Genomic DNA, 26,013 nt, shown 5'->3' on the forward strand with positions numbered 1-26,013 from the left:
TCTGGGAATGGTTTTCCAACCAGTTTTGCACCCATCTTATAGTAGCTACTCATAGGTTGCATTTCCGTAGTTTGTTTATGAGAAGGTCATGTGAGACAGTATCAAAAGCTTTACTAAAGTCAAGATATACCACGTCTACGGCTTCCCCCCATCCACAAGGCTTGTTACCCTGTCAAAGAAAGCTATCGGTTTGGTTTGACACCATTTTTCTTGGCAAATCCATGCTGACCGTTCCTTATCTTATTATCTTCTAGGTGTTTGCTAATTGATTGTTTAATTATTTGCTCCATTATCTTTCTGGGTACAGAAGTTAAGCTGACTGGTCTGTAATTCCCCAGGTTGTCCTTATTTGACTTTTTATAAATTGGCATTATATTTCTCCTTTTCTAGTCTTCTGGAATCTCTCCCATCTTCCTTGACTTTTTCAAAGATAATCACTAATAGCTCAGATATCTCCACTCCTTGAGTATTCTAGGATGCATTTTATCAGGCCCTGGTGACTTGAAGACATCTAATTTGTCTAAGTAATTTTCAACTTGTTCTTTTCTTCTTTTACCCTCTGATCCTACCCCAGACAAACAAAAAAGTCATTAAGCACCTCTGCCATTTCCACATTTTCTGTTCTTATTCCCCCCCTCCCCCCCTTAGTAACAGGCCTACCCTGTCCTTGGTCTTCCTCTTGCTTCTAATGTATCTGTAGAATGTATTCTTATTATCCTTCATATCTCTAGCTAGTTTGATCTTGTTTTGTGCCTTGGCCTTTCTAATTTTGTCCCTACATACTTATTTGTTTATATTCATCTTTTGTAATTTGACCTAGTTTCCACTTTTTTGTAGAACTCTTTTGAGTGTCAGATGATTGAAGATCTCCTGGTTAAGCCAGGGTGGTCTCTTGCCATACTTCTATCTTTCCTATGCAGTGGGATAGTTTTGCTCTTCTGCCCTTAATAATGTCTCTTTGAAAAACTGCCACCGGTCTTTTACTGTTTTTCCCCTTAGACTTGTTTCCCATGAGATCTTACCTACCAACTCCCTGAGTTTGCTAAAGTCTGCCTTCTTGAAATCCATCCTTTTTTTTGCTGTTCTCCCTCCTAACTCCTTACCCTACCTTTTTCATGATCACTTTCACCCAAGCTGCCTTCCACTTTCAAATTCTCAACCAGTTCCTCTCTGTTTGTCAAAATCAAATCTAGGACAGCCTCTCCTCTTTTTGAAATAAAAAATCGTCTCCAATACATTCCAAGAACTTGTTGGATAAGCTGTGCCCTGCTGTGTTATTTTCCCAGCAGATGCCTGGGTAGTTGAAGTCCCCCATGACCACCAAGTCCTATGCGTTGGATGATTTTGTTAGTTGTATATAAAAAGCCTCATCTACCTCTTCTTCATGGTTAGGCGGTCTGTAATAAACCTCTACCATGACATCACACTTTTTTTTTTACCCCTTTTATCCTTATCCAGAGACTTTCAACAAGTCCGTCTCCTATTTCCATCTCAGCCTCAGTCCAAGTGTATACATTTTTGATATACAAGGTAACACCTCCGCCCTTTTTCCCCCGGCTGTATTTCCTGAGCAAGCTGTACCCTTATATACCAATATTCAGTCACGCGTATTATCCCACCAAGTCAGACTGTGATGCCAACTATGTCATAATTGTGTTTATTTACTAGCATTTTGAGTTCTTCCTGCTTATTCCCCATACTTCTCACATCAGTATTCAGAGATCTAAGATACTGATTTGATTTCTCTCTCTCCCCCACCAGTTTTGTCTTGTCTCTCCTTTATACCTGCTGTAACAACCCATGTTCCCCCCAAAGTGACCACGTTTTTGACTTACCTGTGGGCTTTGGTCACCTGCCCCCTTCGAACCTAGTTTAAAGCCCTCCTCACTGGGTTAGCCAGTCTGTATCCAAATATGCTCTTCCCCTTCCTCAATGGGTGGACCCCATCTCTGCTTAGCAGTCCTTCTCCTGGAACAGCATTCCGTGGTCAAGGAAGCCGAAACCCTCCTGGCAACACCTCCAGGATGCATCTCTCTCTGCTTGGGCCCCTACCCTTGACTGGAAGGATCAAAGAGAACACCACCTGCGCTCCCAGCTCCTTCACCCTTACTCCAGAGCCCTGTAGTCACTTCTGATCTGCCAAGGGTCATATTTTGCAGTATTATTAGTGTCTACATGGCTGAGTAGCATGGGGTAGTAGTGAGAGGGCCGGATGATGTTCGACAAACCCTACATAATGTCTCAGATACGGGCCCCTGGCAGGCAGCATACCTCCCAGGATGCCATGCCATGGTGACAGATAGATGCCTCAGTCTCCCTCAGAAGAGAATCACCAGCCACCACTACCTGACATTTCCTCTTGGGAGTGGTGGCTGTGATCCTCCCAGCCTTGAGGGGTATGTGGCTTCTCCTTCTCCTTCACCTTTGGGGGTGATTTCTCATTGCTCACTTCCAGGGCAGCATAGCGGTTTTCCTTCACCACGGTGGGTGGCTTGGGAGTAGGGATGGAGCATGGCCTGCTGCCAGAAGTAACCAGCAGCCAGTGTCCTCCGTATGAGAGCGCTATATCCTCCTCCCCCGGTGGCATGACAGCAGTCCTCTGTAGCTGAATAGCTTCCTCAGCCTTGGAAGTCTCCATATGAATACTATCAATGAATTCCTTGTGGGCTCGGATGCTCCTCAGCCTAGCCACCTCCTCCTATAGCTCTCCCACCTGCTTCCTGAGATTCCACCAGCAGGCACCTTTCACACTAGATGTCTTCCTCCCCGCAGCCTGGCTCTGTGAGTGGGAAATGCAGGCCACAGTCTCTGCAATACTGCAAGTACACACCAGGATCTGGATAGAGGCATCCATGGTTAGGTTGTCTGTCTGGATACAGGTGGAGGAGACAGGAGCAGTGTTGGCACTGGTGATGCGGCCCTTCCTAACCATAGCGATTATATTATGACTCCCTCCCAAACTCCCTTGTTTGTCGTCCCTTTGGTCGCTTAGCCTCAGGCTTTTAAGGCCTTCCCTCCTACGTCAGCCCTACCCACTTGTTAATCACACAGGAGGGTGATCACAAGGCTGATTGAGGCTGATCAAAGATTATCAAGGATGATCCAGGGAACAAAGGCTCAAACAATCCCCAGACACACAATCCCAACTGACTCAGTAACTGAAATAACCTGAAAGAGAGAGGAAAAACAAATAGCGGAGCAAACTCACTCATCCCAAAGTTAGTACTTGCACCTTGTTTATTCAGCAGGGAGATCTTTGGTTAAAAATGGGTATCCATGGCAAATAAACCAAATAATACTTTTAATATATAAAATGATGCCTTATGTGGAAAAAATATTAAATATCCATGTACTATAAGTAACTAAGGCTTTACTGAAGGGGTAACATAAGAGGTAATTATTGGAGATGGCAGCCATTTTGAGAGACTCAGGCTTTGTGACTCAGCTGTGTGCTGACAGCACTCAGGTCTGTCATTCTGCCCACTGATACAGCATTTATTGTTCCAAAGATTGTTGTCGTGCCTTCCTTCCTTCCATTTTCCTATCAACCTTTTTATCATGGACTCGTATTGGGATGGGAGAAGGAAGAGAAGACGAAAATGTACCCTCACAAATCGGGGGAGGGAAGAGGAGAAGAATAGAGAACCTTTTGGGTGTACACAGTGCTACTTCACTGGTTTTCCAGTGTTTAAATACCCTGGTGATAAGACAGCTCAGAGTGAAGGCTTTAGTGCTGTATACTTGGGGACTCTCAAACTGTAGCCAAGTTTGAGGGGCGACTTGAATTAATTTCTGCCATCCCTGCGCTCCTTTTTAGCAGGTGGATAGTAATTAAGGTCTCCCTAAATAGCTCTTATGAAACTCGGCTTGCATGGAAGTTTTTTTTAAAGGGATATGCCTGCTGTGAATATTAATTGACATGAGAGAAATTAAGCATCTCCTTGTTGTAGATTATCCAAAATGCTTCAGAGGTGGCTCATTAAGTGTGCGGTAAGAAAATGAACAGCTTGGATTTATAAGGTGGTTTTATACTTAATGTTGCTTTCAGTGTTTAGTAGCAGTGCATACTGCTGTTCTACTTTTGGGAAAAATAATGGAAGGAGGGGGTAAAAGAGTTTTGCCCTCTGCTTGAATTAGCTTTTACAAGAAGTTTTTACTGTTCTGATGACTGAGAATGAGTATACACGTTGATTTGCCTGATGTCAATGTGAAAACTACAGTTGTTTGTTCATGAATAAGGAAAAGGAGTATTCCAATAGTAAAAACAATATCCGTCTAATAGCCTTTTAATCTTGATATGGGGAGGACATATAGTGGTAGAACTTGAAGGTATATCCACCAAGGGCAACATTCATCCTGATTCAGGGGATCTCCACTTGAATTCTACTTCCTCATCATGTTGAGGATTTAAGTGATGTCTACAGCCGTATGTACTACATTTGCACTGGAGATAAACTTGACCCCAAATGTTGACAGCTGTCGTAGAAAAGATAGGCTTATACTAATAGTATAAGATACTGATGAAAAGTATGACAGTAATTTTAAAAAAATGTACACTTCCTCCATCCAATGATTTTGTTAATTGACAATATTCATAACGCTTAATAATGAAAAGAAAGTAGTTTGTCTTATTTTGGAAAAAATTGCCTATTCAGATGACACACATGCCATGACTTAACTGAATGCCTTATTTTTTTTTAAAGGCATCGTGTAAAAGCAATGATGTCTTATGGATTGGTATAATCTCATTTTTGTGGCTTCACTGACATAGGGAAGCTTGTGCTTTTATAAATGTCTTGTAAAATTATGCTGATTTCTCTAGCATGTGATTTCATAAAAAAAAATTTAAAGGCATCCAGGATATAGTATTTAAAAAAAAAAAATCCTTATGTAGCAAAAACAATGCGAGTCTGACTCTCTCAAAAAAGGCTGCTCACTGAAAACATTTCCCTTCTGTGTACCATAAGTCTCACTTACGTGTACCACAGCCTTGGGGCTTGATTTCAGAGGTGCTACGGTCATTTCCCGCTGACTTCGGTTGTAGGTATTCAGCATGTCTCAAAATCGGGAGTTTTGTGTTGGAGGGATTTGGCCATTTTGATACGGTCTTGGGAGTAGGACCTAACTTTTTAAATTCTGATTTGGGTTTTTGAGGGCTTCAGCATCTCCTGAAAACTGGAGATGAATGCTTTTTGGGCTGTATTAACCTTTGCAAATGAGTTTTATGACTACCTTGCTTTTTTAATTAAAAAAAAAAAAGACTGTTAAGAATATTGTCCCTTAAGAATACTCTCTTCTTATAGATGTTGCTTTTGACAAAATAGATTAAATTTTAAACATAGTTTGTCAAACTTTATAACCTAATTGAATTCCTAATTAGTTTTTTAATGAGTTAACTTACCATTAATAAATTTTTGAACAGGCATGGCTTTAAAGCTAGCAACTGTCTTCATTTTGAAAAATGAGATAGTAATATCTTGAAAGAATGCATGAGCAAATGGAACAGTAATACTTCAAAGTTAAGTAGGAGCTCAGAGCTTTACAAAAACGCTTCTCAATCTCCTATGACTGAAGTTGGTTGTCTACCCATTTTACAGCTAGGGAGGTGGAAGTACAGACATTGTGTCACTTGCCAAATGTATTGGAGCAAGTGTGGTAAAACTGGTAAACAAAACTCAAGAGCCCTGATCCCCAGTGCCAATAAGCCACGGTCCCTTACCGAAGACTCTGCTGCATGAACTTTTCCCCTATGTTCCAATACAAGGTTAGAATTGTTGGAATTACACTTCATGTTGTAACCTTGGCCAAATCACTTAATCTTCTTGCTTCAGTTTCCCCATCTATAAAAGGGGGATAATACTTCCCTACCTCACACTGGAGTCGGAAGTCTGTGTAATTTATATTTGAGTTGATGAGGACTGTAGAAAAGTGTGGAAATAAACAGAAGAGATATGCTGAGTCAGCTGTTGCATGTAAATTTCAGTTTTTAAAAGGTCTCCCTTTTCTCACCCTCTGTCATCTACTGTACTACTGTGTTTAAGTTTGGCCAAAGGGTCCCCATATGACTAGTTATCAAAAACTCTACCTTCAGGCAGGACCCACCAACTTCCAGATCAGGCATTCTTTGTATCTAAAGTAAAAGCCCCATCACAGAGGGGAAAGGAAGAATGATGGAATGGGAGACAGACAGGTGCAAAAGACAATAAGTGACTTCATTTTATTTTGAAAACCTGTTACATTTCCCACCTGCAGGAGGCTTGATTGCACAAAGCATTAGATCAGGGGTCGGCATTGTTTTCAAAGAGGGAAAAAATATGACCAATGGGAGTGGTGGCCAGCACATCCCTGTGGCCTGTGGCCCCCTGCAGCTCCCATTGACTGGGAAGGGCAAACCATGGCTATTGGGAGCTGCAGGAGGCCGTGCCTGCGGATGGTCAACGTAAACAAAATGTATTGTGGCCTACCAGTGGATCACCCTGGTGGGTCACGTGGCGAAGGTTGCTGACTCCTGCATTAGATAATGGGAAATTCTGAGAGAAGACTGGTCAGCTAGTTCTTACCTTTTCTCCATCTTGTCCCCAACTAGAAGCAAGGTCCCAAGGCGATATTTTTTTCTCTTTGAAAACAGTCCCAATATCTATTAAATCTAGTGCAAAAATCTATATTGATAATTTTGCAACAGTAAAAGCAGAAAGTCAGAAAATGTTAAGGTTCTAACAATAATTGCTTTTCATGCTTATAATGCATACCTAATATTTTTGATAATTAGTGATTAAGTTGTATATAAATGTAATTACTGTAATAATCAAACATACTATGGACCAGATCACTAGCTAGTACAAATGTAGTCTGGACTCACTTGCACTAGCTGAGGATCTGGCCTCCTGAATGTGATGGAATGTTGCTGTAACTATATACTGGTTTTGCGCTTTTTGACTTGTGAAATTTGCAAATTCACTTGTTGCATTGAATTTAACTTTCAATGTCAATTTGATGTTTAATACTTGAAAAGATAGCAGTTTGTTTTTATGGATGAGAAAGCTAAACCTGGGGATTTAACTTGTTTTAACCCATTTATTTTAACTTGAAGGTTTTACTACACCTCTTTCAACTTCTAGCATAAAATTAATTCCTTAAGTCCCTTTTTTTGCTGTCCATCAGTGAAGCTTTAGTTAAGAATAACAAATGGATATTTTTCCCCATGTAAGCTGTTTAATTTTAAATGTGAAAGTTATATTTCTTTTATTTGGCACAAGTAGAGACTTTTTTAACCAAACACCTGTAACTTCCTACTTTTTTTTAATATGATGATAGAATTGTCAGTTTGTGTCTGTATGACCAAATATATCTCGTGGTTCATGTAATCCAAATGCCAGTTAAGTTTCCTTTAAGGCATCCACAATTGCCTAAGCATATAGCAAAGTCCAACACTAGATGGTAGCATTTACTGGGGAGAACGTAAACTTCCTTCTGTCATCTAGGCTGGGATACAAAATAAAACAACTGCAAAAGTAACTCAATGTATGTGTTATTTTAGCACAATGTAAGTAAGAGGGCATTGTCATTGGTAAAAATCAGATTTAGTGTTGGTTAGAGTAATTTAAGGTCTTTTCTAGCAATCCTGACATGCACCTGGATTCTGATTCAATATATCTGCTATTCCTGCTCAAGGACTCTAGAGCAGAGATTACCAGTTGTGACAATCTGTGACAAATGTTCTTTCTCCCTAATGAAGTGGCCACAAAAAAATTCCATGTCACTTGCCAATTAAAGGATTATTTGAAATAAGGACTTCAGATCTGGAAGGCTAATTGACTAACCTACTTTTAACACCAAGTCTTTAGAGAATTTACTAAATTATCAGTAAATACATTATGTTGAATGTCTGTCCTTTTATGTCTGTAAAATATTAATGTATATGTGTTGAAACAGGCTAATTAATTTGTACTCCAGTGTAACATACTTTTGCATGCAAAGGTCAAAACATTTTAAAGAAAATGGTGTGGAAAGAGTAGAGTGAAGGCTTTATTTCAGTAAGTGCATTTTCAAGCGCAACCTTTCAAATTTTTCAACATCATTGGCCAGATTAGGATGTTAAGAGTAATTAGCATAGTGTCTGCATCATGCCACAACTGGTTTTCTGCATATAAAGGCCAGGGCTGGCATTGGGGAGTAGAAAGCAGGGCAATTACCTGGGGCCCCACACCACAGAGGTCCCCACAAAGCTAAGTTGCTCAGGCTTCAACTTCAGCCCCAGGTGGCAGAGCTCAGAGCCCCAGGCTTCAGGTCTGCACAACGAGGCTTTGGCTTTCTGACCTGGACTCCAGTGAGTCGAACACTGGCCCTCCTTGGTGGACCTCCTGAAACTGCTTGGACCCCTGGTTGAGAACTGCTGCTCTAAAGTGTTTTTTGCTACAAGAAACAGGGTAAGAGAGCAAAGGAAAAGATTACCATACAAAAAAAGACTGAAAATACTAATAACTTCAAAAATGAGTAGGGCATATATGGAAAGAATACAGTTTCCTTTTACTGAGGTGACTCTAACTCTTTGTGTAGGGTAGATGGCATGTGCACTATTGTAATAAATTTCCATGAGTTGGAGGGGAGAGATTCTTTTCTTGAAAATTCTGCATGTCTTTGCAAACTGTTGATTTTTTTTGTCACTATTAATCCCCTTGCTAGCAAGTTAAATTAGGTCTATGATATAGAATTGGAGCTAATTAGTGTCAGAATGGCATGAGAATTCACTTACTTTTCTCCTTGAATTAAAACAATTAAAAATTAATTTGAGGCACATTGAGAGTCAGTTATTGTAGGATAAATTAACATAAAGGAGGTTTTAGATTCTAGAGTTTTTGAGGTCTAGATGCCTGTTTAAAAAGGCAGTGACTGTAAATGTTATACTAAATTCAAACTATCTTTTTCAACCAAAATGTGTTTAGATTTTGAGGAAACCTTGGTGTTTGAAATCAAGGGACTAGTGCCATTTATTAGATTCTACTTACCCTTCCATTAATACAGCTTACTTGTGATGTGCAGCAACCACATTGGGTTGTTCTGGTGTTATGATTTGCTTAAAGAGAGAATTCCCATTATGCCAAAGGGCAGATTAGTTTTGGGCCCCAGATAAGATTAAACAAATTGACATTTGAGACCTAAGATAGGATTTGAGCTTGTAGAAGAGGAAGAAAACTAGTGCAGTAGCTTACTCCTCCATCATACCATCTTTCTTATACTAGTTAAGGTAATTCGCTTTTTTTTCCCTCTAACTCTTAAAATAGTGGATGGTTAAATGTTCGGCTGCTGCACTAAATTTCAGGATGTTAAAAATGTATGTATAAAATAGCTCATAGCCCAAGAAGATTCTTTTAATCATTAGAAATTTATCAAGTGAAACTTGATTAACTATAGCTAAGTTACTGTGGCTTTCAGAAGAATGTAGTGAATAAAAATAGTTGATGGATGAAAAAGAATTGATTTAAACTCATTAAATATTTAATGTATTTAAAGCTATATAATCAGACGTATAATTTCAGCTAACAGTTAAAGTTGTTTTGGTGATAAAGTAAGTGACATTTCTGCTATAGCAGTATTTGACAGTGCTATTTACTTAAATATTTACACTGTTGTCTTCAGCAAGACATGGAAATAATAGTGATGAGACAGTAGTCCTATATCTACTGCTGGGAGGAAGCCATGGAGAAAGGCGTGGCAACTCATTTAGTGCTGCAGTGCACGTATGAGCTCTGGAGTAGAATGAGTTTAAATCAATATTTAGAATTACAGTATGAGCACTGTAGAAACATTTCAAAGTAGGCTTGTGAAAAAGGAACAGCTGTCTTAGTCTTTCCTTTCAATCATTTTTATTTTATCATGTACAGGAACTCCTCACTTAACCTTGTGTTAAAATACAGGTTATTCAAATGAGCCCACCTTACCAAGCAGTCCAAGGGTGGTCTGTATCCAACACTCTTTACCACTCCACCAATTTCTTTGTCACTTCCAGTAATTATCTTGGGGTTTTTTTTGGTGACTGAAAAATATACTGAATAGTATTGTGTCAATAACTGATCCTTGGGAGACCCCACTAGAAACACTTACACTGGATGACCATTACCTATTCACAAGTACTCTGAGATCTATCTGTCAATGTTTTGAATCTATTTAATATGGGCTCCATTGGAGGGTTTTTTTGGGTGGGGGTGGAGGGGGAAGGGGAGGATAATTCAGATTTTATGGGAATGTCAGGGTTAAGTCAGATACCTTACACAAATCTATTATTTTAACAGAGTTACCTTTTTTAACCAGACATTTGATCTCATCAAAAAAGTTATCAAGTTTGTGTGTTTTACAAGACCTATCTTCCATAAAACCATGTTGATTGGCATTACTTATGCTACTGTCCTTTAATTCTTTATGGCTTGCCCACTAAGTTCTCGCACCTGTGGTTCTTCAGTTTGGGAATCTGTGATCAGTGGTATACAATGATCAGGCAGCCTTCTTAAAACAAGAATTGTTGGGTCATAGTAGGAACAAAGTGTTAGAGACTCTCAGCAGGTCCCTATATCTGTCTGGTTCCCCATAACAGCTACTGTCCCTTTCTCTTTAAACCCTGATATAGTTCTTTTGTTCTTCTGGTCAAAACCAGTCCAGTAGGAGGTCTAGCCAGAATCTGTAGGGCCAGTAGTTCTGTGTGTTAACAGCTGAGGAGTGGCTTAGCTTGAGTTGTGTTCCTTCTTACCTGTTTTTCAAGGCAGACCCTTGCTGAGAGAAACCAATATAATCATATAGAAAATATCTCAGTAACAAGGTCAATATACAGTATCATAATTTATCACAAGATGGCTCCCAATCAGTCAACCTGATACACATTTAAAGAATTCCTTCTTACTGTCCTTAACCCTGCTGGCCATAGGTTTTTTAATTGATACTTTTAGCTTCCCTTATCAATTGTCAGAGTTTCCTAACTGTTAACTTATACTAGTTGCGATCAGCTTCTTAGTTTTTCCATTTGTTAATTAAATTTTTTTTATTGCTGCTTTCACCTCACCATTAATTGAGATGCCTTTTTAACCAGTGGAGCCTTCTTTAGTGTTTACAGAAATATTTTTTGGAATCTAGCACAGCATATTTAGACAGACACACCCTCAGATATTATGGTGTTGAGTACTATAGAAAATCCCAACATGATTGCTTGAAGGATGTCTCTGGAAGAGTTTCTGCTTGAATCACTGGCTGGATAGGCAGGTAAGAATTAGGAAATTCACAGTACTGCTGGGTTGCATACATCTGCATTACACCTGGCTACCTATCATATATTGGACCATATTTGTATCACCAAACTGATCAATGTTCATAGTCTTTGGCAAATTACTCATTTTGAATTGAGTTGAATTTCATTAAATATTTTGAGACTCATCAGTATTGCAACTTGAATTTAATTAATTTTATTTTAGTGTTTTGCTTTTCTTGAATTAGTAGACTTCAGAGTTGCATTTTTCCATACCATTTTGCATACTTGCATGCAAGTACTTTTGAGAGTATGGCTACTTCAAATCTTAGAAAAATCAGTCAATAAAATGTTCCTATGGCTAAGTCAGATTATTTTTACCCACTTTCAGTTTTAAATAGTTGGGTGAGGTTTGGGGAGTGGAGTTAGGGGAATATCAACACTGGTGCTATGAGGGATGTAGGTAAAGTCTGTGAGGATAAATATTTCAAAAGCACCCAAGTCCCATTGATGCTTTACAACTTGAGACTTAGACTCTATGATCACATGGGTGCTTTTGACATTTTAAATCTCTGAATGTCTTTTTGAAAGTCAAAAATAATTCTGGATATTTTTCCCTTAAATTTTGTACACTCTTATTTGTGTATCTGTGACATTGACTGAAAGCAATATATTGCCAGCTCAGTAATGCTTATAAGCCTATGGCAATACGGGGTCTGAAAATGTTGTAGTGCCTTGATGTTCAGTGAAACTTCAAAAAAAAATGCATTGACTTCCTAAGGAATATGCATAATGAATTTTCAGTTTCCAGGGCTGCTTCCTACAACCCACCACTTCTTTTATGTTCTGTGACTTTTAAAATGTTTCTTTAGGCATGAAAGTAATATTCTGTTGACCTCAAAAGTTACCACTTTTTCTAGTACATTGTATAGTCACTGAATTGAATTAAACAGTTATGTCTTAACATTCTCTTCAGCTGTAACTATGTGTATATGAGCTGTAAAGCCCCAAATGAGTTATGCAAATGAATCCCATAATTCACAAAAAAGTTCTCTCTAGGCCTGAAAGGTTGTCTTTATATCAAGCTTTAGCATGCAACTCTTTTTATTTTTGTATAGGTGCTTCTATCAGTTACAAATAATTTTTTTTAAAGTTTTTTTTCCCCTAAAGAACTGTAAAATGCACAAGTTCTTCTTTGAGTGATAGCATATGCCCATTTCCAGTGTAGGTGTGCACACACCTACAGCAGAATGGACTTGTGCAACACAGTTCAAAGAACAACTGTTACAAGAAGGTAACTAACTGAGGTTTGGGTTTGTTTGGTTTTTTAACAAATGCAGCAGGCTGTGGTCTGTGACTATGTAGAGAATGTGAATAATCAATTGCTAACCAAACTATCAGATTAATTAGTCTTGACAGGGTATAATCCTCAACATTATCTTTGATCTTCAAGAGATTTCATATATGCTCAGATCTCAAAGCCCATTTAGCTAAAAATGAAGTCTTCAAAGAGTGCTGCCATTGACTATATTTTTTTTTTTTAAATTTGAGACCCATAAACAGTTTTAGTAAGAATAGGGCAAGAGCCATCACCTTGTGGGAGAGTGAGTGGATCTGGAACTTTGTTTATTCTCAAGGATCCATGCTCTGGAATAGTCTCTTGTGCAATGTGCAATGTTGATAGAAGTGATATCCATGGAGCAAAGGCTGGTGATAGGTGCAAAACAGCTGCCCACAGTGCCAACTTAGCCTAGTCAACTGAACTTTTAATTGTTGTCTTACAACCCCGTTATAAGATTTTCATGCATTAGCCAAAAATGGGTGGGTGGGTAGAAGCCTGCAATATCAGAATCCTCAGTTAATGTCAAAAAAGATTGTTTCCTTAAGAACTGTTTTTGTAAGATAGTGATAATGTGAATTTTTCTAAATCTTTGTCTCAACTTTTAGTAGTAATTTTCTAAAAAAAGGTATCCCAATGAAGCATGAACATCATTATTACCTTTTGTATGGGTATAATATGCATCCATGGGCACATTGTAGATATTTGTCTAATCTAACACAGATGTTGATTGAATTACTTTGAGAATGAACAATAAAACATAATGTCAAGTATCAGAGGGGTAGCCGTGTTAGTCTGGTTCTGTAGAAGCAGCAAAGAATCCTGTGGCACCTTATAGACTAACAGACGTTTTGCAGCATGAGCTTTCGTGGGTGAATACCCACTTCTTCGGATGCAATAAAACATAATATTCTTGCACTTGCATAGCACATTTGAAGATCTGTAGGAGTCAGAAGAAGCAATACTATTATTTTTTTCTCCAAAGGTCATACAAGTAGTAAACGCAGCAAAGAGTCTTGTGGCACCTTATAGACTAACAGACGTAAGAAATGCAATTCCTAGCAAATGGCCAACACAGTAACCTGAAACTAGACCAATTAATGCAAATATCAGAAAATAAATCACTTTTGTTGTGATATGGCGGTATGAATGTAATGTTAACCTTTCAGTCATCTGATAGGCATAGTTTGCAGATAATAATGTAATTGCTTTTAACTTTTGTACAGGGTTCCTGACTTTGTGAGAGAGAAACGTTTTGGAAACTGGCTGAAAGATGCACATGACTGGGCTATTTCCAGGAACCGATACTGGGGAACACCTATCCCTTTGTGGGTCAGCAGTGATTTTGAAGAGGTACGTAAGAAAACAGAAATCTCCAGTAGTTGACAGAAGAAACCCTGCTATGTTACAAAGTTGGTTTGCTTGGTTTCCTAGAGCACAGAACTGTCTTAGTGCTTTGCAGTTTGAAGTGTTCTGCTAATAGTTCTTAAAACTGCCATGCTAGTAAAGGACAAAAAGTAGTGCTTTTTTTCTTTATCTCGCTAATGTAAAATTTCAGGTGTATTTTTCTTGTTTGTTTTTTATATTTTAAATTAAGCTCTATCCTGGAAGAATCCACAGCGTCGGGAAAACTAGTGAAACTATAACATCATAAGATAAAACTGAGAAGAGAAGGATTTTTTTTTTAGTCACTATTTTTCAGCTCTTGATTTAATTTTTAACACTCGAGAAAACGTCTGTGTATAACTGGTAGATCCAAACTGCCTAAGATTTTCTCTTGCACATTAAGCCTACATTAGTAGAAAAGCTGATATATAAATATATGGTATTGGACTGGGTGAGTTGTAAGGTGTCTCAGCATTAGTAGCATGAAGTAAATGTACAAAACTATATACTGAGGTAATTGGCAGTGCCCAAGTTCCTGGTCTCATAAAACACCCAGATGTTCAATTTCTTTAAAGGTAAAATACTGCTACTCTAGGGATCAGCTTGATTAGTCAATTCTGATAACACAAGTAGATGGAAAAAGAAAACAAGTGAAGTTGTCAGGATGCCCATATAAGCCTGAATGGTGGTGATAGCATTCTGAAGCTTCTTTTCCTTTCTACCCCCCTTGCTAATAAGGAGATAACACATATTATCACTCTGGACTGAAGCAGGATAACAGAGAATATTATATGTAGGTAAAAAGTAACTTTTGTGCCTCACACACTTTACCTGTTCTTATGTTTAAAAACATTTCTACTGCCCAACAGAGCAAGATCAAGTTATTTCTACCTTGACCCACTGTTTACTTTTTTATAAACAAAAAGGTGTATTTTCCATAAAAATTGACACAGATATTGCTGTATTGTCCAGATATGTTGGCAGTCTCTGCTGTCTTACTGTACTATAAAATCTTAAATTTGAGAAGCTACCATTTATATTAATCTATCTTGCTTTCCTGCTTAGAGATGCTTTAGGCCAGGGGTCTCAAACTCAAATGACCCCGAGGGCCGCATGAGGACTAGTGCATTGGGCCGCCCCCCGGCCACATCACGCCCCCTTGCTGCCCCCCCCCCCCCACCCCCACCCCCCCTTCCCACCCCCCCCCTGCCCTGCTCTGTCTCCTGACTCTGGCTCAGGGCAGGCAGGCAGAAGGGCCTGCCCTGGCCCCTGCCCTGGGGCCTAGTGAAGGGGGCAGGTGCAGCAGCAGTGTGAGCAGGTGCAGAGCAGAGCAGGAGAGGCTCCCTCCTGAGGGGGCTCCCGGGGCGGCGAGGGGCTCGGGGGGGGGCGGGGGGGGGGGGGGGGGGTGGGGGGGGGGTGGGGTGTGGGGCCAGGGGAGGGCCCCATTGGGACATTTGGGAGCGGGCGCAGCGAGGGGCACGGGGGAAAAAAGGGGGGGGGGAGGGGGGGGGGAGGCGGGGCGGGCAGGGGACAGGAAGGGGGGCCGGGAGGCCAGGCCGCCCAGGGGGGCGGGGCCCGGGGGCGGGGGCGGGCCCGGCCCGACCCGCCCGGGACCCCCGCGCGCGCCGCGGCGTTTGCGGCGGGGGCACGGGGGGCCCGGTGCTGGGCCGCGCGGCGGCCGGCCCCCGCCCCCGCGGCGGGCTCGGCGCGGCGGCGCCGCGGGCCCCCCCCCCCCCCCCCCGGCCCCCCCGGCCCCCCCCCCCCCCCCCCCCCCCCCCCCCGGCCCCCGGCCCCCCCCCCCCCCCCCCCCCCCCCCCCCCCCCCGGCCCCCCCCCCCCCGGCCCCCCCCCCCCCCGCGCCCCCTTTTACCCCCGCGCCTCCCGGCTCGGCGCCTGAGAGCTGTCGCGCCCAGAGCCGGCGGTGGGGCGCGGCTGGCGCTCGCCAGCCCCCACAGCAGCCCCGCCCCAGCTCAGCCCCCCCCCCCCCTCCCGCACTCGCCGATCGGGGCGGCTCAGGCGCGCGGACTCGGGCGCCGAGCTCCGGGAGGCTCGGGGAGGGGGAGGCGGGGGCCCGGCGGGGCCGCCTCTGGGGGGCGGGCCCCTGGGCCTGGGCCCCCCCCCTGGCCCCCTCTCTCCCCCCCGGCGGGCCGAGCCGGCTGGGCCGGAGGGCCTTTGAGATGCTTAGGCTCCTATTATGGTGTTTTGCTGATTTTGACATGATATTCCTAAGGCCACTGAAGAGGGAGGTCTCATCAAATGAAGAGAGGTTTTATACAGGAGGGAGGTGGTGGAAACTCTTAGGCTAAGTGAATCCTGACCTGCATCTAACAGCTGTATATTATCCTTCCCTTGCAGTATTATGTCCTTCATGACCCTTGGAAAAACTAGGACACAGATTCTCAAACTGTGATCCCTGGACTATTTGTTGGTGGTCCATGGAGAGTTGATTGGTTCCTTTATGCTAACGATGTCTCCCTGCAGCAGATGCTATACTGCATTAAGATGGCTAAAAATAAAACAAACATTTTCTTATATTACTCTTCCTTGGAAGCAATTGCTGTAACTCTCTGAGTGGCCCACCTGTGGATTAAAATCCACTTCCATGACTGACAGTTTTGTACCTAATGGGTACAGAATGGCCAAGTCAAAATGAAAATACTCTATACTGACTAGTAAGGGTTTTAGTATTAGTACTAGTAAAGGTTCAGTACTGTATTATGCTAAAATATTTCAGGTTTGGTCCTGCAGCTGAAAAAGACTGGACAAAAGACTATACTATCCATATTTGCTTCTGCTAATGCTCCTTACACTCTCTGTCCCTCTTTTACTGATGAAATCTTTACAATTCCTTTTCTAATTTGGAAGATTGAACTTCATGTCCATGCAGTTTAGTGTAAATAGCCTCCAGGGATCAGACATTGGGGAAGAAATGGTCTAATGCATACAGACATCTTGCATTTCTCCTGGGGCGGAATGTACCCACAGGCTAGAAAGCAAATATTGAGGTTTGGTAATCTGGTATGGCCACTGGGCCACAGTAAAATTCAAACGGAGTGTGTCTATGTTCACTCATATTTTATATGAAAGGGGATGTTTAAAAATTAATATAAAAGATATGCAGGTGGGAATCTTCTGTTCTCTTCTCATAACACAAGGACAAGGGAAACTGGCTCACCATTAATATAATATAAAATCGAGGTTAACATTGGAACACTCAGGACTTTTTAATTTTACTGTGGTCCAGTAGCCATACCAGACTACTGAACCTCAACAATGTGCCCTTCAAAAAGGAACACTCCATGCATGCAATTATATTTTGCATGTTAAAATCAGAAAACAATTGTGGATTTATTATTTAATATATAGAAAGGTTACTAATTGCTAGTAAGTGAAATGTAGTACAAATCAATATCTAGTCTCCCACAGTTTTATTTTAGCTGCACTAATTTTTGGCATAATTATAAGGTAGTAGAAACACATAGTGGAAGGTGAGCTTTGAAACTTGTGCTTTTTATTACTCTGTGAAAATCATTGATTTGAGAGCTTAAACCTACAAGTTTCTGAAGAAAGGACTAAGCAGAAAATCCCATTTCAACTAGATATAAAATCTTTTAACACAGCATGACCAGGTTTATAAAGCAGGAAGATGATAAAATATTTAAGTTCTAGAGAACTGGCATGCAGTTTAATTGAAGTTGCTGAATATTTAGTGAAGATGTGGTTCAGATGCTTTAGTGTGGCTTGGAGCTCCTGTCACTCAACTGAGGCATTTGACCAACTAGTTTTATTGCCAGTAGTCTTGTATAACAGCACTAACCACAGGAAATCCCGGGCTATGCTGTTTTTAGTCTGTGAAGAAATCTTTTCTATGTCCCGTGCCCAGTCTGTTTTGTTTCCGCTTGTCCAGTTGCTGCTAGGCTGCCACCTATATCTCATCTTGTCAAGCGTTCTTCATATAAATCATTCCCTGTACGTTTCTTTTAAAACTCCTAGGTGGTTTGCTTGGTACTGATATGCAGGTGGGAATCTTCTGTTCTCTCTTCTCATAACACAAGGACAAGGGAAACTGGCCCACCATTAAATGTAATTGCCAATCTGGGTTCCCCGCCTTTGTCTACTCTGTGAATCTGTTCTAGCTGCAGCAATTCCATGGAAGGTTCTCCTGGAGGTTTGGTTGTGCAGATGTGAGTTTTCTTCTGGGTGCAGGATGTTTTAAGAACATAAATTTTTCCTCCTTGATAGGTTACTCTGATTTTCACTTTAAATAAGCTATGTCTCACTTAACTCTTTCCAGGACCCAAAAATCCCAATTGAGCCAGATGGTAAATTATTCCCTCATGGTAGTCCTAGCAATTTAGTATAGTCAGACTTTTTTATGAGCATGAATTGTTTCCATCCCAGGAGCTGTCAATGGTTGGTAACTCAGAGCAAGTTTAAGATAGATGAGGCCATGTATTAAAGGAGGCGTGAAAGCCTCTGAAAATCTGCCTGCCTTGACAGTCAGAAGTCATTTTGGGTGGGGGGCAATTGCCTCTTTCTTGGTTACCTCAAAGCTGGTCAAGACACTTTTTGAGTCACTTCCTTTTCATCTGCTATACCTTGAACAAATGTGATGTGGAGTGTCCAACTTCTACTGAAGCAAACATTAGTAGAAGGATTGAGGCAGTTCCAGTCCATGGATAGGTATGTTAAAAAGCCCCTTTACTGCTTTTCTATATGGAGTCAAAACACTACTTGTATATTGAAATACCAACCTCTAAAAGCACTAATAAATAGGGAGCATTTTATCTAGACACAATATTTAAAAGTCTGATAAAATGCTAATTGTTGCTAATCTGAAGTGCTAAATCCCATTTTTATTAGACATGTGAAAAGGATGTTGTCAACTCTCAGGCAGGGACAGAGAATGACCCTATAGCCTGGTAGTTAGGGCACTCACTTAGAATGTTGGAGACCCAAGTTCAGGTTCCTGCTCCAGTGACTATTTAAGCATTTATACACAGTGGAACAGCTTCAGTAGGAGAGACTGTTCCAGAATATCCCATACCCCAGTCATTAGTGCATTTTCCTGCAAGGTAGGAAATACAAATTCAAATTTCTGCTCCACATCAGGCAGAGGGGGGAATTGAACCCACATCCCAGATGAGTGAACCACTGGGCTAAAGGTGATCACTTATACGTTTTTAACTCTACTTTTATATAGTAAATATTGGGTGTTGTGGAAAGTTTGACTTAGAAGGTGTCACCACCTTAAAAAGTTTGGGAAATACTGATTTAGAACATGAATGTCACTTCTGGATCTTAGCCAGTTCCCGTCTAACCATTTTGCTAATGGTTCTAGTTTAAATGGTTAATGACATCATGCAGCAGTTCTTCTTCGAGTGATTGCTCATATGCATTCCAGTTAGGTGTGCGCGCGCCGCGTGAACGCTCGTCGGAAGATTTTTACCCTAGTAACACTCGGTGGGTCGGCTGGGAGCCCCCTGGAGTGGCGCCGCTATAGCGCCAGATATATACCCCTGCCGACCCGTCCGCTTCTCAGTTCCTTCTTACTGCCCGTGACGGTCGTTGGAACAGTGGAGCGCGGCATCGCTGTCCTCCACAACCCTAGCTTCTCGCTCGTGTTTTTTACTTGTTGTTGTATATAGTTCAATTTCACTATAGTTAGAGTTAGTAACTAGTTTAGTTGTAGTTAGTGTATAGTTTACTGGGGAATTGGGGGGCTAGCCCCTTTTTTCCCCAACCCGGTGCGGGCTCATGCCCAAGGCACCGGGGTTTAAGCCGTGCTCGGCCTGCCAGAAGCCGATGCCGGTTGGAAATCCTCATGAATCTTGCCTGAAGTGCTTAGGAGTCTCATCTTCCCGATAAGTTCCGCATTTGCAAGTCTTTCAAGCCTCGAACAAAAAAGGAGCGGGACTTTCGCTTAAAGCAGCTCCTAATGGAGTTGGCACTTAGCCCTGCGGCGCCGGCACCGACCGCCCTGCAGTCCGCTTTGGTGAGGAGCACGCCTTCGGCACCAGCTCAATCCGGTACCGACGCCCGGCACAGACAGCAGCCGGCACCGGCTCCCTGGCACCGTTCCCTTTCCCCTTCGGGGAAACGCAAGGCGGCACCGACATCGTCCAAAAAGGACACTATGTCCAGGCCTGCAGGCCGAACTCCGGCACCTACGCCGGCACCACCAATTCCGGCACCGCAAGCGCAAGCTCCTAGTGCGGCACCGTTGACTCCAGCACCACAAGGGCCGTCGAGTCCGGTTCCACTCTGCTCCCCGGTGCACACTGCGGTCGAGCTCGCTCTCCCGTCGACGTCTGAGACCTTTTCGACGGCAAGAGAGCTGATTGCGTTGACGGAGCCAATGCAGCCTCAACTCCCAGCACCGCTGGTGCAGGTTATCAAGTCAGTGGGCAAGCCGGCCATAATGAGGCCCCCTTCCCCTGACCAGCAGGAGAAATGTCACTCCAGATCCCGGTCTTGGAGACGTTCCCGCTCACGTCGATCTTGATCCCGGCACCGCTCGCAGTCCCGGTACCACTCTCCATCGCGGTACCGGTCGTACTCGTGGAGACGCTCCTGATCCCGGTCGCCCAACAGACGATATCGGCACCGGTCCGGATCTCGGTACCTCTCGTCCCGCAGCCGGTCTCACCAGCGTGACTCGAGATCCCGGTCGACCTCCCGGCACCGGCACGGTAGATGGTCCCAATCTCACTCCCGGCACCGACAAGACCGGCACCGTTCTCCGGTACCGTCCCGGGACAGAACGGCTGGATCGGCGACACCGTGGCATAGTCTTTCAGCACCACCATGGCCTTCGAGACAGCCATCTGTCTCCTCGCACGCCGACAGCGCTGCTTACCAGCAGACCGAGCTTCAAGGCCAGGACCAAGCCCCCCCTCAATGGGCTTTCTGGACCCCGTGGGCGTACCACGAGGCACAAGGTGCCCCATTTGTGACTCAGCACTCGAGGCCCTCCGACCATCGAGCTCCAGAAGCCACGGTCAGCAGGCCTCCTCCCACTGAGGTGGAAGAGGCGCCACTGGCATCTGAAGACCCTGAGCCTCCTCTTGCTGCAGAGGCTCCTCAGCCGCTCACTGACCCTCCACAGGACCCTCTGGTGCCGGGCCTGTCCTCCTCCTCCTCCCTTGATGAGGCAGTTGCAGGAACATCCTCCTCGGGCCCCCCTCCTATTGACCTTCGGGCACATCAGGACTTATTGAGGAGGGTAGCCCAGAATATGAACCTGACGGTTGAGGAGGTAGCGGAAGTTGAGGACCCGGTGGTGGACATATTAACGGCGGATGCGCCCCTTCGTGTGACCCTGCCATTTATCTGCACTATTCAGAGCAATGCAGATACCATATGGCAGTCACCGGCCTCCATCCCACCAACTGCTCGGGGAGTGGAAAGAAAGTACATGGTCCCGTCAAAGGGCTATGAGTATCTGTACACTCACCCTGCTCCCTGCTCACTGGTAGTTCAGTCAGTCAACGAGTGTGAACGGCATGGCCAGCAGGCGCCGGCGCCTAAGTCAAAGGAGGCGAGGCGCATGGACCTGTTAGGCCGCAAGGTCTATTCGGCTGGCAGTCTTCAGTTGAGAGTGGCCAACCAGCAGGCCCTTTTGAGCAGATACACCTTTAATACATTGGTGTCCATAGCCAAGTTCACCGAGCTTCTGCCACAAGACTCCCGTCCAGAGTTCACGGCCCTCTTGGAGGAGGATAAGAAAGTGTCCAGATTGACCCTCCAGGCCTCCTTGGACTCGGCAGACTCGGTGGCCAGAACCTTGGCCTCTGGTATAACGATGAGGCACATATCGTGGCTTCAAGCTTCGACTCTCCCACCTGAGTTACAACAAACAATTCAGGATCTGCCTTTCGATGGTCAAGGTCTCTTTTCGGAGAAAACTGACCCAAGGCTGCAGAGTCTCAAGGACAGCCGCATTACGATGCGCTCCTTGGGTATGCACACCCCGGTGACCCAGCGTAGGCCTTACCGGCCGCAGCCGTACCGCCCATAAAATCAGCCCAGGCCGCGACCAGACAACAGGCGTCGTGGAAGGGTGAATCGGCGGAGACAGTCGGGCAACCAGGGGAGCCAACCCCAGCCACCCCCGAAACCTGCTTCGGGGTCGAAGCAGAACATTTGATGGGACGCCCGAGGGCGGCCCATCAGTTTCGCTACTGGATCCTTCCCCATTTTTTTCAAACCGTCTCTCCCATTTCCTCCCGGCTTGGTCCCAGATAACATCCGATAGCTGGGTACTTCGCAGGGTGGAAACAGGTTACCACCTCCAATTTGTTTCGCCCCCTCCCTCCCACCAACCCTACCCGTCCCTCTTCAGGGACCCCTCTCACGAGCAATTCCTCTTGCAAGAGATCAAGACTCTGTTGAGCTTGGGTGCCTTAGAGGAGGTGCCAGAAGGCATGAGGGGCAGGGGTTTTTTACTCCCGTTATTTCCTAATCGCCAAGGCGAAGGGAGGTCTGTGACTGATCCTAGACCTCCGAGAGCTCAAGAGGTTCATGGTGAAGCTCAAGTTCCGCATGGTATCCCTGGGGACCATTATTCCTACATTGGATCCGGGAGACTGGTATGCCGCCCTCGATATGAAGGACGCGTACTTCCATATCGCCATTTACCCGCCTCATCAATGCTACCTTCGTTTTGTAGTCAATCACCAGCACTACCAGTTCACGGTGCTCCCCTTCGGCCTCTCTACGGCACCGAGGGTCTTCACCAAGTGCATGGCGGTGGTCGCTGCAGCCCTCCGCCGTTGTCGGATACACATTTACCCGTATCTTGACGATTGGCTGGTTTGTGGGACGTCCCAACAGCGGGTGTCTCAACACATGACCGTGGTCACAGACCTCTTTCGCAGGCTAGGCCTTATGGTCAATACCGAGAAGTCTACCTTGACTCCAACGCAGAGGATAGAATTCATCGGCGCGGTCCTAGACTCCAATCTTGCCAGAGCCTGCCTCTCTCTGCCTCGGTTCCACACCATGGCTTCCATTATTCGAAGCTTCCAGTCCTTCCCGACTACGTCGGTGCGCACCTGCCTCAGCCTACTAGGCCACATGGCCTCATGCACTTTCGTGACCCTGTATGCGAAGCTCAGGCTTCGAGGTTTCCAAACATGGCTCGCGTCCATATACCGCCCGCACAGGGACACTATAGACATGACATGGTGGTCACGATCCCGGGGTCGGTCCTCGAATCCCTCATCTGGTGGCTGGACCCAGCGGTAGTGTGCGCCGGGGTCCCTTTCAACCCTCCCCAACCCTCCATTGCGCTGACCACGGATGCCTCGGCCTTGGGGTGGGGTGCACACCTCGGCAGCCTACACACTCAGGGCCGCTGGTCACCCCACGAGCTGGCCCTGCATATCAACATCAGGGAGCTGAGGGCGGTTCGCCTGGCGTGCCAGAATTTTCGAGTCCATCTACAAGGACGCTGCGTGTCCGTCTTCACAGACAACACGACAACAATGTTCTACATAAACAGGCAGGGCGGGGTGCGTTCCTCCCTGCTTTGCCAGGAAGCCATACAACTGTGGGACTTCTGCATAGCCCACTCTATACATTTAGTAGCGTCTTTTCTCCCGGGAGTACAGAACACGCCGGCGGACCGTCTCAGCAGGTCATTCCTGTCTCACGAGTGGTCAATCTGTCCCGACGTCATTCACACAGTTTTCCAGAGGTGGGGCTTTCCCCAAATAGACTTCTTTGTTTCCAAGGAGAACAGGAAATGCCACCGGTTCTGCTCCTACCAGGTACGCTCCCCGGGCTCCCTTTCAGACGCATTTCTCCTCCCGTGGACGGGTCACCTGCTGTATGCCTTCCCTCCGTTTCCCCCTCATTCACAGAGTGCTGCTCAAGCTCCGGAGGGACAGGGCCCACCTTATTCTCATTGCTCCGGCATGGCCGAGACAGCACTGGTACACCCTGCTGTTCGACCTATCAGTGGCGGATCCCATTCCCCTACCGACATGGCCGGATCTCATAACGCTGGACTTCAGCAGGCTTCACCACCCGGACCTGCAGTCCCTTCGCCTCACAGCTTGGCTCCTGCGTGGCTGACCCATGCGGAGCGGAACTGTTCTGCTGCAGTACAGCAGGTGCTTCTCGGGAGCAGGAAGCCTTCCACTAGGTCGACTTACCTCGCCAAGTGGAAGCGTTTCGCCCACTGGTGCGATCAGAGCGACCTCGATCCTCACCTGGTGTCTATTCCAAAGATATTGGACTACCTCTGGTCCCTCAAGGAGCAGGGCCTCGCGATCTCCTCCTTAAAGGTGCACCTGGCAGCCATTTCAGCCTTCCGGCCCAGCGAGGGTGGGCGTTCTGTTTTTTCTAATCAGATGGTTTCCCGCTTCCTTAAGGGGCTAGAACGATTGTACCCACAGGTCCGGCGCCCGGCCCCTACCTGGGATTTAAACCTGGTCTTAGCCAAACTCATGGGGGCCCCTTTCAAGCCTATGGCCATGTGTTCCCTTTTATATTTGTCCTGGAAAACGGCCTTGCTCGTCGCTATCACTTCGGCGAGATGAGTCTCTGAACTTCGTGCCCTGGCGGCTGACCCACCGTATACAGCCTTCCACAAAGACAAGGTGCACCTTCGGCCACACCCCTCCTTCCTCCCCAAGGTGGTGTCTGCCTTTCATGTAAACCAGGACATCTTCCTCCCTGTGTGTTTCCCGAAACCGCATGCATCGCGCCAGGAACAACAGCTTCATACCCTAGACGTTCGTAGGGCTCTAGCTTTTTATATAGAGTGAATGAAACCCTTCCGGCGTTCGCCCCAGCTCTTTGTGGCAGTAGCAGACCACATGAAGGGCATGCCAGTCTCTTCTCAGTGGATCTTGTCTTGGGTGACATCATGTATCAAGACATGCTACGAGCTTGCTCAGGTTCAGCCTAGCCATCTCACTGCTCACTCTACGAGGGCACAGGCCTCTTCTGCCGCCTTCCTGGCCCATGTCCCCATCCAGGAAATCTGTCGGGCGGCTACCTGGTCTTCCGTTCACACCTTTGCTTTCCACTACGCATTGGTGCAACAATCCAGAGATGATGCAGCCTTTGCCACAGCAGTCTTACATTCTGCCACGTCTCACTCCGACCCCACCGCCTAGGTAAGGCTTGGGAATCACCTAACTGGAATGCATATGAGCAATCACTCGAAGAAAAGACGGTTACTCACCGTTGTAACTGTTCTTCGAGATGCGTTGCTCATATCCATTCCAGACCTGCCCTCCTTCCCCACTGTCGGAGTAGCCGGCAAGAAGGAACTGAGAAGCGGACGGGTCGGCAGGGGTATATATCTGGCGCTATAGCGGCGCCACTCCAGGGGGCGCCCAGCTGACCCACCGAGTGTTGCTAGGGTAAAAATCTTCCGACGAGCGTGCACGCGGCGCGCGCACACCTAACTGGAATGGATATGAGCAACACATCTCGAAGAACAACAGTTACAACGGTGAGTAACCGTCTTTTCATGTTTGTAGATAAAGACTATTTTGACTCCCTTGGAAAGCAGAATTTTCTGGTGGTCAGAGCAGGAGACTAAGCATCAGCATATCTGGGTTCTGTGCCAAATTTTACCACTGTTCAACTCTGTGATTAGGCAAATTATTTAACCTCTTTGGCCTCTTTTTCTAAATATAAAATGAAATCATCAGCTTTGTAAAGAGATTCAAGATCTTTGGATGGAAGGTGCTGTTGAAGTGCTAAGTATTGGGTGTTTTATGTAAATATTGGAGTTTGGATTTAAATAATTTTTTCCCTTACACAAAGTGAAAACATAACTATAAAATGTTGCAGGGTTTCTGTGTAAAAGGGTAAATGTAACTTATAGTTTGTAGCTCTGTGTTGTACTTCAAAGTGATACATAATAGCACAGTATTATGGAATATCTCTTAAAATATCCATTGAATTGGTTCTAAAGTATTTTACTATCTTTTAACAGGTGGTTTGCATTGGGTCAGTGGCAGAACTGGAAGAGCTGTCAGGAGTTAAAGTCACTGATCTCCACAGAGAAAGGTCAGTCACTGAGAACATGTACTAGC

At 44.8% G+C, this 26,013-nt stretch overlaps 1 protein-coding gene across 2 annotated transcripts in view; it reads left to right on the plus strand.

Moving 5' to 3' along the window:
- IARS1 (isoleucyl-tRNA synthetase 1) overlaps positions 1-26,013 on the plus strand; it is a 202,719-nt gene that overhangs the window by 84,396 nt on the left and 92,310 nt on the right. For both annotated transcript variants that reach the window (XM_039481310.1, XM_039481309.1), the window contains exons 16-17: positions 13,796-13,922; positions 25,914-25,987. In XM_039481310.1, coding sequence (XP_039337244.1) covers positions 13,796-13,922; positions 25,914-25,987 — 201 coding nt within the window. The remainder of the gene's footprint in view (positions 1-13,795; positions 13,923-25,913; positions 25,988-26,013) is intronic.

Source organism: Mauremys reevesii, linkage group 7, assembly GCF_016161935.1.
Source record: "Mauremys reevesii isolate NIE-2019 linkage group 7, ASM1616193v1, whole genome shotgun sequence".
Classification (NCBI taxonomy): Eukaryota; Metazoa; Chordata; order Testudines; family Geoemydidae; genus Mauremys; species Mauremys reevesii.